This window comes from Pelodiscus sinensis, chromosome 16 (assembly GCF_052426305.1).
Source record: "Pelodiscus sinensis isolate ZL-2025 chromosome 16, ASM5242630v1, whole genome shotgun sequence".
In the NCBI taxonomy this organism is placed as follows: domain Eukaryota; kingdom Metazoa; phylum Chordata; order Testudines; family Trionychidae; genus Pelodiscus; species Pelodiscus sinensis.
Genome location: NC_143067.1, coordinates 25,002,300 through 25,013,896, shown reverse-complemented (window position 1 = coordinate 25,013,896; position 11,597 = coordinate 25,002,300). Strand labels below are relative to the sequence as shown.

At 45.8% G+C, this 11,597-nt stretch overlaps 1 protein-coding gene across 1 annotated transcript; it reads right to left on the bottom strand.

Annotated features, from left to right (window-relative positions):
• Positions 1 to 448: 448 nt before the first annotated feature.
• On the bottom strand, positions 449 to 8,285 carry EFCAB9 (EF-hand calcium binding domain 9). The gene is made up of 4 exons (XM_006138151.3): positions 8,150 to 8,285; positions 4,431 to 4,579; positions 2,688 to 2,864; positions 449 to 622 (listed from the first exon to the last, which is right to left on the bottom strand). Exons 1-4 carry the CDS (start codon positions 8,283 to 8,285, stop codon positions 464 to 466), a joined length of 621 nt encoding a protein of 206 aa, XP_006138213.1. The 3' UTR covers positions 449 to 463.
• Positions 8,286 to 11,597: the final 3,312 nt, after the last annotated feature.

Sequence of the window (11,597 nt, the reverse complement as noted above, 5' to 3'; positions counted from 1 at the left end):
CAAAATGAGTAAGTCTAATATCAAAGCCAGTTGGTTTGGGGTTAAATTTAATTTCATCTGCCTCTTCAAAGGTGATAAAATAGTTGTAGTGGAAGGAGTGCTCTGTCACAACCCAGCTGTAATGTAGCTAGAGGGTGGAGCACAGTTGCTAGTCTAAAATACTTGAGCAATGTGCTACAGTAGGGAGGGGTGACACAAATAATGGCAACTGGCTTGGGGTGAAATGTGATGCTTAGGTCTGGAGTCCAAGTTTCATCAGCTGTTCCCCAGGGGATGACATCAGAGCCAATTAGTCACTTTCATACAGTATCCAAAACTGGGTCTGGGGACAAAATTATCTCACTACAATAGGCTGGGCCATTATTTGTATTGTATGTTTCTTAGAGCTCATGTTTTAAGCTAACCTTTGTGGCTGGGGCCTGGGAGAAAGATGGTTGAACTGGTTTGTAACTGACTCAAAGTGTTACAAATATAGTTGTTGCATACTGCTCTTGATGAGGTCTGGTCCTGATGGTTCTGGAATCTCTGCATTCAATCTCTTCTTCTTTTTCTCCCTCTCCTTTTTCTGCTGTCTTTCAATGCAGAAGATTGTAAACATCTTGAATTCCTTGTAGTTCAGTTGCTATTGTAGGGGAGAAAAATATATGAAATAGCAACCTTAACAAGACAGTGAGGGTTGGTGCCACCTAGATGTCAGAGAGAAGCCTGACACGAGCTTTGGGATTTGAGGGAGAATGAGATACACACCCTGTTTCTTCCACTCAAACTTTGGAGACATTTAGAGCTGAACTTCATGGGTTAGGTCTCTGTGGCCATGTCTCCACAGGAGAGTTGTTTCAAAATAACAAGGTGAGTATCCACACAGCAAGCCCATTATTTCTAAATAATTTTGAAATAGCGGGCTTGTTACTTCAAAATAAAGCCTGCTTTTCATGAGGAATAACACCTGTTTTGAAACTCTTATTCTAGGAGTTATTTTGAAATAACTTACAATGTGAAATAATCACATAGTGTAGATACAGCCTCTGAAAGCAACACACTGCAACCTGCAAGGGAATCTCCCTAACAGGTGAATATCCTGATGCTTCTGGATTGGAAATCTCAGTATTTTTAGAATCAGGCACTACACATAAGCAAGCTCTTACAAAATGCCTGTTAACCAACCAGCCCAGTCATCTGCAAAGTGGAAATACAGGCAGAGTTTGCAACTGCTAGCGAAAAAGCTTCCATGGGAAATGATTCAGATCTGTTGTTTGCATTAGTTGGTATCTAGATGCTCCAAGCACTATTGGAGTCTTTAGGTCAAGGCACTGTCCAAACTCATATTAGGAGATTTGTAAACTCCCTTGGGACAGGGAATACCTAGGTTAAAATGCAACTGTTCAATAATTGGAGGGAGGGGACAGGGAAGACAACCGTGGGGGAAACAACGCCAGCAGTCAGAACTGTACGTTGCAGATGCAGTTTGCCACCTGAGGAGAGAAAGGAATGAATCACATGTGACAGGGTGGGGAACCTAAGGCCCAGAGGCCAGATGTTGCCCCCACCTTGCTTGGATCCAGCCCCAGAGGCTCAGGGATCCCCCTCAGCACTGGGGAGAGTGTGCTGGTGCTCCAGCCACCCAGCTGTCCTCTTGCAGGGCTGGAGCACGCAAAATCTACTAGCCTGGGCCCGCTAGGCTTTGGTGTGCTAGGGGAATGTGGGGAGTGTCTTTCTCTTTCTCAGTCGGAGAGTGCCTCGGTGAGAGTGTGTTTGGGTGCAGGGTTGGGGTGGGGTTTTTTTTTTTTTTTAGGAATGCATTGCTGCAAAGCACTTGGTAATGAGTGCTACACAAATATACAGAGAACAATATGAAACTGCACTTAAAGCTCTATTAATACAAAAGCAATTCCCATCCATCTAGTCATTAGGGGCTGGCAACTTATCAGACTTCACCTTAGGCATGGGTCTTGTGAAGGAGCCTGAAGTAGGCTGATGGAAAGGGGAGAAAACCGAGAGGTTTTTATGGGGCCAAACACAGGCAATGGAGGCATTGTTAGCGAGTGACGTAATCAATACAAAAGCAGATAGGCAGGAAGGGGGAAAGTGATGAGCCTTGAAAGTGATGTCAGGAATCCCATATTCAATGCAGTGAAGAAGGGAGAGTTGGCACTGGAGGAAATCAGGCTTTGTGCATTCACTGACAGACGGTCCCCTGTGTTCCAAGGTGAAAATAACAAGGACACCCCCTGCCTACAGTCAAACCTCAGCAGGTTGAAAGCCCAGCATAGCCTGAGATCTCAGCATAAAGAATGGAATAAATCAATGGGGGAGGTCCCCCAGTTGCAGTTTTCTGAAGGGCAGGTTCCGCATAACTCCTTTTGCTGCTCTTAGCAGGGCTGCAAGCTGGCAACATAAAGCTTTTCGGAGTGGATCTGGAGCCCGCAGCTGTATTCAAGCTATGTGGCCTGTCAGCAGAACTCATTCGACCTGAGCTCAGTGCAGCACTGGGACAGTTCTTAATCTTTTTGCCTCTTCCCCTCCCATATATTGTTTTTCTTGTCCATTTTCATTCTGCGCTCCAGGTAAGAACAGTCCTTGGGCAATTACAATGGGACTCTGATTTCAGTTACAGCCTCTGCGTGTTCATAAACAAAAAGTGGCATTATTAAGGCTTTCTGTAGAGATTGTTATTCCTCTAACCTCACCTCATCTCCAGAAACATCAAAGTCCTTAAATATCTTCTCAAGCTCTTGCTTCTTGATGTTGAAGAGGAACCGAGTGGCTTGGAACTCCCTGGGGCCAACTGTGTGTCCTCCATCCATATCCAGCAATTCAAACACGGCCCCAGAGTGTTGATAAATGAACTGCTTTTCCAGGTGGTTCTGTTTCAGGAGAGAAATATTTACCAAAAATAATGAGCAGAGATGTCCTGCTTTAGAAAATACAGATCTCAAGTCTAGCTGGAAAAACCTGGGGTAACCTTCTTACTTCCAGCTTGCAACACACAGAGAAGACCTCAGTGCTTTCTTGCACCCACACCTGCCGAGCTCCATGCGAACAGATTTGCTTGCCCAAGGCTTCAGCCCCTACTACTGTTGTGAAATAATTCTGAGCCAGGTGGCCATGGGAATGGACTGAGCATGTTGAGTTTCTCACTTTGCTCCATGCAGCCAGTAAAGCCTCATGTGATTCTTGAAATGAATGTGTTTACTTAGCCCAGTTGTATCCCATGGATGATCTTTGCCCTCCAACCAGCACTTAATTTGAGCCCAGGGTTGTCCAGCTCTCACAGTTTGCCAGTTCATAGTCCTGGCACCGACTTGGTTGAGTTCCCCCCTCCCCCCCCACTTCTTTCATGACAGATTAAGTCCTGCCTCTTAGGCCTCCCCGGGATGACACTGCAAGCAGCCTGCCCTCCTCCCAACAAAGGAGAAGCTTGGGCGACAGTCTGAACCCTGAAAAGTGGGGCTCTCTGGTTTGCGTTAACATTCATTTCTTCCACACAGCCTTTAATTCTCCCACCACGCTACTGTTTTCTTTCTGAACAGGTCTGACCTCCAGTAACCGTCAGTGAGAGAGCTGTCGTCTAACGACTGCAGAAGACTCACGTGCTCTATTGCACAACAGAATGTGGCAACGCAGGAAGAGACAAAGTCACATGCCCCTCCTCAGCCGCCTGGGGGAGCACATTCTGCCAAGAAACGCAGAGGTAAAAGGAGAAAGCGTGGGGCTGACAGGTGGCCCAGGCCAGCAGCCCCTCTGGCACGACTGTACCACTCCCAGCCCTGTCACCCTGCTGTGTGTCCTGGAGGACAGGGCTCCGGGCGGGGCTGAGGGTGATGCAGCAGCTCTTCTGCCACAGCTGTTCCAGTACTGCCCCCAGCCTTGTTCTCCTGCGGGGCTGTGCAGACCCTGGGAGATGCAGCTGCATGGAAGGGTGGGGGTGGTACAATCGCACTGGAGGAATTGCCAGCATGGGACACCTGACAACTCCACATTCTGCTCCTTTTGCCACTGTGGTTCCAGACAGCCCAGCAGCTCAGAAGTCTGTATCCAGCACCATGGGAGGACAGATTTCCCCCCTCTCTTTCAGGTTATCTGGGATGGGGAGAATGAGGGGGGCCCTAGGCTGGGGATGGGGTGGGGCAGACTCACGTGTGGAGGTCACATGCCCATTTTAGCTGCCCCCCCCTTTTGTCCCTATCCAGTTCTGGTCTCTGTACCTTGCTATTGCGAAGAAAGCAGCAGATGCCTCCAGCTCATCGTGTGAGCTGAGGGATTGTGGGGGGTTTTCAGCTGCCTCTGAGCATAAGACCATTTAGACAGTTTGTGGAAAGTGCCCTTCTATATCATTATAAGTGAATGTTAGACTCCCAGCCAGCTGATTCATTTTATAAAGGCTCTGAAGCCTTTGGCTGGCACATCAACAGGGATCCCAGGCTACCTGCCTCATGAGCCATCAGGATGCACACCAGCATGTAGAACTCATCAAAGCCAAGCTCCCCTGTGGCATTCCAGTCTAGCAAATCAAACACCAGCATGATCTGCTCCTTTGTCAGGTCAGTCACATAATGGAGAAAGTGATAAACCTGCAGGTCTGGAAAACAGTGGGTGGTTAAGCCAAACCTGCGCAAAACTGTTAGGAATAATTAATACGACTTATAATGCACCCACTGCGCCAAGGTATTCAGGTTACTGCACAGCTAATTAAAACACAGTGGCACTCAGGGAAATAGTCAATAATGATACACAGAGGGTGAAATCAGTCAAGAGAGAGAAATTGTGTGTGTGTGCGCATGCGCGCATGTGATTGGGAGGTGTCCTACAACAGCCAATGTTAAAATGCTGGTTAAAAATATTTTATCATTTTTCCTCAAAGGAAAATGACTTTTATTAAATTTTAATAAGAAAAAGTCCACATTTGGTCCTTAAAAATGATTTTTTAAAACTTTGTTATTCCGCTGCCGAAAGCTGACATTTTCCTTTTTAGGTATTTGAAGAAAATGCCCCTGAAATGGGCTTAAGTTGTAATTTTTCACTTAGAGAAAATGAATTTCATATGCACTGAATAAAAGATCTTTTCCGATGATTTTATTTCTTTATAGGATGGGACAACAAGTGCCATACCTTTGAGAAAACTGTAACAAAGGTTCAGTCACATGGTCGCCTGAGATTTGCTGCTGGAATCCCTGCAAAGGAATCTCATCTACCCCAAGGAGGAACTAAGCCAGGGTTTTATTGAAAAGATGCAGCCACCTGTTTTGTTTGGAGCTATACTTTCCATTGTTTATATAGTCTTGGAAGGAGATGCTGAGAGCACTCAGTTCCCATTGACATCAGCCCATATACAAGGGCATTCTCCTCTTCCCAGGACTAGCTCCAGTGTGTCATTCCCTGCTGATGTTGAGCCAGAGAGAACTGCATGTGCATATTCTGAGGCCAGAATTCACACTTTATATGGCAACCAGCCTCACTAACCCTTTGGCTCTTTTCTGGGTTTTTTCCTTGTACTTTATCACTATCCTGGGGTGATGGTTCTAGCAGTGTGCTGGGAAAAGAGGCTCAACCCTGCAATCCTGTTAGGTCACTGCCGTTGCACAGACAATCGGGGAGCTCATAGCTCTGGTTTCTTTGGTGGTGTCAGATGGTTTTGCTCTCTCTTAAAAGATGTTTAGACTCCAGGCAGTGGTCATCAGATTGAAATGACAGCTAAGCCGAGGGCATGAAACCTACAGCCAAATGTTCCCCTTATTACACATAAAAGATTTCAGGATTCTGATTTGTATCCCTTAACCAGGCTCAAGTCATTACACTTGGCTATGAATTTGGATAAAAAATTCCAGAGCTTTTGGGTCCCAGTTTGGTCTCATTTTAAGTCTTCAGGCAGGCCAAAAATGAGACTTAAACTTCTTGCAGATATTGCTTGTGTACTATTTTTTTAACTATTGAATAATTATTTTAAACAATGTTTAGCTTGACAGTGATGTAGTTCAAGTGTAAGGTGCACCTGGAAAGCAGGGAAATAGCCAATTGAAATTCCTGCCAGAGGTCTGAATGGATTTGGACCAAAGCGTTTCAGAATGAATATGACTTTGCCACCCATAAACCCTCATCACCCTGTGTGTATGATGCCTCCTTTCATCTGCCCTGTTTATTTGGATTAGTGATACTCACACTGAGGCTCAGGAGCTGCAAGTGGCTCTTTAATGTTTTGCCAGCAACTTTTTGCAGCTCCTGATATTAAAACACTCTCTGGTTTAATTATTAACCAGGCTTAGTAATTTACCAGTCAGAATGCTTTACTATCTTGTTAACCAATTATAGTTGATAAAATAATATTACTTGGTCAGAATAACCAAGAAAAAATATATGTGGCTGTTTCGGGTAACCTTGATCACTGATTTGGCTCCTGAACCACTGAGGTCTGATAACACTGATTTATATTGTAAGCTCTTTGTATTTTTAATCCTGTCTTTGTGTGTGTTTGTACAGTGCCTGGTAGTGCCATAATTTGGGGCTTTTTAGTGCTACCAGAATGCTAATGATAAATAATCATTATGATTGATGCCACACAAGTTAATTTGAATGGTAGGACTGTTGCTTTAGGAGTAACCAGAAAGAGAGAGAAGTTAACATCTCAGGCAAGAGCTGAACACATTTCAGTTACAGCACCATGCTAGTCAGTTGGGTATTATTTCCACATCAGATGTGTTACTAGTCAGGCCATATAACCTTTCAGAATGGACAGGCAGTGCCATATTAGCCAACGCACAGTGATATATGCTACAAATGAAAGCCATCTATCCTGGGGATTTCAAAACTTGTCTTTACCCAAGCCAGCTAGTTAATTAGCATTACAGAATGCTGTATTTGTTTTAATATCGGAGGTACCGTATTTATAATGTCTCTGAAAAGTATTTTTAATCCTAAAGAATTTTTAAAGATTCGTAAGCAAATTCTAAACAGTTTTAAAATCCTAAACTTTATGGCATCATATTCTTATGATGTAATGAAGTGGGGGACTTGTGGGGGCAGAGGTAACTGGTCAAGGTGGAGAAGGGACACTCCACCCCAGCCCTGTGTCTGCTCTGCCCTTTCCTGATCTCTTCCCTGCCCTTGCTCTGCCTCCTGCCCCTCCCCCTGCTCTGCTTCTTCCCTCTCCCCCAAGCCATGCAGCCCAGGGGATTAGCAGGGCTGGCAGCAGCCACAAGACCCTTCCTCCTCTAGTGTCTTCACCAGCCTTTGGCCAACCCCTTGCCCCTGCTGCCCATGGCATATGGGACATGGGTCCCCCTGCACATTCGCCTGTCTGGGGGGGGGGGATTCAAGGGGTTGTATGCAGAGGGGGTGGCACACCATGTCCCTGGCTGTTACTGGTTTAAAAAGTTGAGCAGAGAGGGAATTTGTTGTTACAGAGACCAGCAGAGAACTTTGGATCCGGGCCAGTGGCTGGGAGAATGGAGACCCCTGCAACTGATGAGCTGGGGACCAGGAGACCAGCTCGGATGGCACAGCCAGCTCTGGCCAGTGGGAAGACAATGTGCTGTGAAGAAAGGACCCTAGTGACCTGACCAGCTGGTTCCAACCCAGGGGTGAGAGGAGAGGCAGAGAAGAGAGGGACCCAGATGATCCTATTTACCAGGACACAAGACAAAGGACCCGGGAGGAGCTCCTGGAGATGGATATGGGAGGCTCAGTTGGAGGAAGGAGGCTTCTTGACTGGGCAAAGGGAGCAGACAGAGCCCACCTGGATTTATGGGTGACTCAGATGTGCTGTCCTCAGGAAGACCAGGCCTACAGGCCCTGGGCGTTCCTAATGTGTGTTCATATGCTCAATAAAACCTCCAGTTTTGTGCTGGCTAAGAGTCACTCCATTCTAGAGAACAGGGCTGCATTATTCCTTCTGGGAGTGCAGGTCCGGGAGGGTCCAGAGTAAATGGACTTCCAGAGCAGGCCCATGGCAAGAGATAGGTGTGCTGGCTGCTCAGAGAGGTGCAATCCCACAAGGCAGAGGAGGCTTAACCCCAAAGAGTGAGTGGCCCCTGGGAAGGGGCTGTCTCAGTGAAGGGGACTTTACGGGCCAGTTTGGGCATGACCTGTGAGTGTGTGACAGATATAAAATTAGCCTTAGTGATAGCAAATTCCAGGGCCTGTAGAAAGTACTTACCATTCAGAGTATTCTTTTTATGAACATCGAGGAGTTGGAAATATTCTGCAAGCGCCCTAGCATTTCTCACTGATAATAAACAGTATATTTTATCTAAATACAGAAACTGCAACAAGCATCCAGGTTTCAGTCTCATCTTGGAAATGACATTCTATTTACCTATGAACATTCACAGTTAACTGAGGCGATGCCTACATCACAGCAAAACAATTCCATCTTGGAACCGGAACACACACATGCATCCGCCTGATTGAAATGTTTGGATTTTTGTTTATTTGCTTGGTTTTCTTTGAGGTTTTTTTGCCAAGCATCCTCCGATATGCATGTGATATTAGAGGCTGTGCCTTTCGAGGCCTGAACTTCCCAGGCAAACAGGCTAGGTAGGTTGCCGGTGAAGGTTTTGTTGCTATGCACAATCACCCAGTTGGAATAGGACAGTGAACAGAGCAGAGCTCTTGCAAGCACCTTAGTCATTGAGTGATCCACTGAATATTGTGGATCTCTAACACTGAGGAGGCAGAATACACATTAAAAATGAGCCTCAGGCATTACTTGAATCACAGTTAAAAATGCATTCTAGAACATTAGAATCAGACAAACTTACATTTGCAAGGAAATGTAGATTTAAAGCACCAAGTCAGCAAGATATTGGAGCATGTGTGAGTTCACTGAGTCTATTGTGACTTTAGTGGAACTACCCATATGCTAATATTTGAAATGTGCTTAAGCACCACACTGAATCAGGGCCAAAAGGCCTTGTCTACACTAGAAAGTTGTACTACTGTAACTAGACTGGGGCATTGAGAGAGTCACTGCCTCTAGGATAAGACCCAGTTACATCCAGATAACAGTGCTTTATACCTGTACATTTATGCCTGTACAGGAAAGGGGAGGAGTGCAGTATAACTGCACTTATGCAAGGGGTTGTACTGATAGAACTCTATCGGTAAATAAACACATCTTCACCAATCCTGGACTGGATTTGATGATCTCTTGAGGTCCTTCCAGTTCTAATATTCTATGAATTGCCAACATAGAGTGAGGTTTGCAGGCTTCAGGCAAGGGAGGGAGCTTAGGGATCTGAATATTTATCTTGTTTTATATTTAGATTGTAAAATCTTTAACTTGACTATTTGTTCTAAGTTTGTATACTGGGTCCTGGTCCAGGCTGAATTCTTGGGTACTACCACAATGTCATGGGGTAGCTAGCCCACCCCTCCTGGGGGACTGGGTGGGGCGCCTCACCCTGTAATCTAGCCCCAGCTATAGCTTCTCTTGGTCGGGCGTTATGGCCCAGTGGCCTAGTCTGTAGCACCCTGAATTCGTAAGACCCGGCAACCTAGTTTCTAGCAACCCCTATTAGCAGGGTGGTAAGGCCCAGCAGCCAAGTTCATAGCACCCCAGTTTTGGGGCAGTAAGGCCTAGTGGCCTTGTCTATAGCATCCCCATCTGCAGGTAGTAAGGCCCCGTGGCCAAGTCTCTGTTGTGCTAGGTTTGCTCCCCCTCTAGGGGGTCAAGGGAAGTGAGGAGATTAGGGGGGCCCAGGCCCTCCCTCTCCATCAGGCCCTAGTCCAAGGCCCTGTCAGTGGTAGGCATATCCCACCACTGGCTCGGCAGGGAATCCGCCCAAAACGCTCTGAGCTCACAGGGAGGCCTCCAGCTCCCCGCCCTGGGCTACTTCCTATCTTGGCCCACGACAGCATATTCTCCACCTGCAGTGGCTGCTGCAGCTGGGCCAGTAGGGGAGGCTGCTCCTGAGTCCCAGCAGGAGTTCCTTCCCCTCCAGTGGTCAGCCACAACTGAGCTGCTCCTCTGGCCTTTATACTGGGTCTGCAGTTGGAGCATGCCCAGCAGGCCTGGTTAACCCCTCCCAGGTCATTGCAAGGTCGGTACACCCCGTCACATGCAGCATGAATAATGAATGGGCAGGCACATGGCATATTGGGAAGAGATGTAGATTATCTGATATAGAATTCTGAAAACAATTGGCCTAATTCTCTTCTCCAGTATTGCCAAACTCAAACATTGTATCAGACCCCCCAAAATCACTAGAGTAGCTGAAAAGTAATAAGCTGTTAAAAACAAATCAATGTTGGGTCACTTTCATGTGCCTTCTGCTTTCACAGATATGCTTTGGTCACATTTGCAAGCTTTTTTTCCACAACCCTGTGGGCTAGAAACTTAGTTTTTCTTAAATAAAACTGAAATCCTCACATGAGCACTAGTTTCCAGCAACTGGATCGTTATATAAGGGCTCATCTAGACTACGCTAAAGTTTCGAAAGCGGATATGCAAATTCTGCAGGAATTAGCATATCTTCTTCAGATCTCACTTTCAAAAGCAGAGCTTCGAAAGTGAAAGTAATCAAGAAGTGGTTTTTTTTCAGCAAAAATGAGGTTTATGCAGCTTTTTGAAAAAGAGAGGGTTACTGAAAAAAATGTGTCTTGATTACTTTCACTTTCGAAAGCAGAGCTTTCGCAAGTGAGATTGGAAGAAGATATGCAAATTCCGCCCCTTTCGACACTTTAGCGTAGTCTAGATGAGCCTTAAAACATCGACTATCATGAAGTTCCAGATAATCACAGCAGTTTACTACATCAGTGTAAATCCAGAATTACAGCAAGGAACTCAGTGTGAGAGAAGATTCAGCCTCAGTATTCTAGGATAGAACCCTTCCAACAAACAGGCAAAAACAGAGACACAACGGCTGCATCTAGACTGGCAAGTTTTTACGCAAAAGCAGCTGCTATCTACAGTGGCCACTTGAATTTCCGCAAGAACACTGACGTCCTACAGTCTGAAATCAGTGCTTCTTGCGGAAATACTATGCTGCTCCCGTTCGGGCAAAAGTCCTTTTGCGCAAAGCTTTTGCGCAAAAGGGCCAGTGTAGACAGCTCAGATTTGTTTTGCGCAAAAAAGCCCCGATTGTGAAAATGGCTATCGGGGCTTTTTTGTGCAAAAGCGCGTCTAGATTGGCACGGATGCTTTTCCGCAAAAAGTGCTTTTGCGGAAAAGCATCCGTGCCAATCTAGACGCTCTTTTCCGCAAATGCTTTCAATGGAAAACTTTTCCGTTAAAAGCATTTGCGGAAAATCATGCCAGTCTAGACGTAGCCAACATGGGAGAGGTAAGGTAATAAGTTTTGTTGGTGAGAGAACAAGACCTTCTCCCTCACCAACAGTAGTTGGGCTAATAAAAGATACTACCAGACTTCACCCATCTTGAATCTCTAATATCCTGGGACCAACATGGCTACATAAAGTAAAAAACTGATCCATCAAAACCAGTTGGTTTCAGACTAGACATAAGGCTGCCATAACAAATAATTCCTCTAGATGTCCCTATTTTATACCAATTTTAAATCTGCTGTAGCTAATGTAAAGTATGTGTAGACTATTAGGACTTTAAACAATTTGGGTTCCACCCTATCTGTCCATATTTACAGATG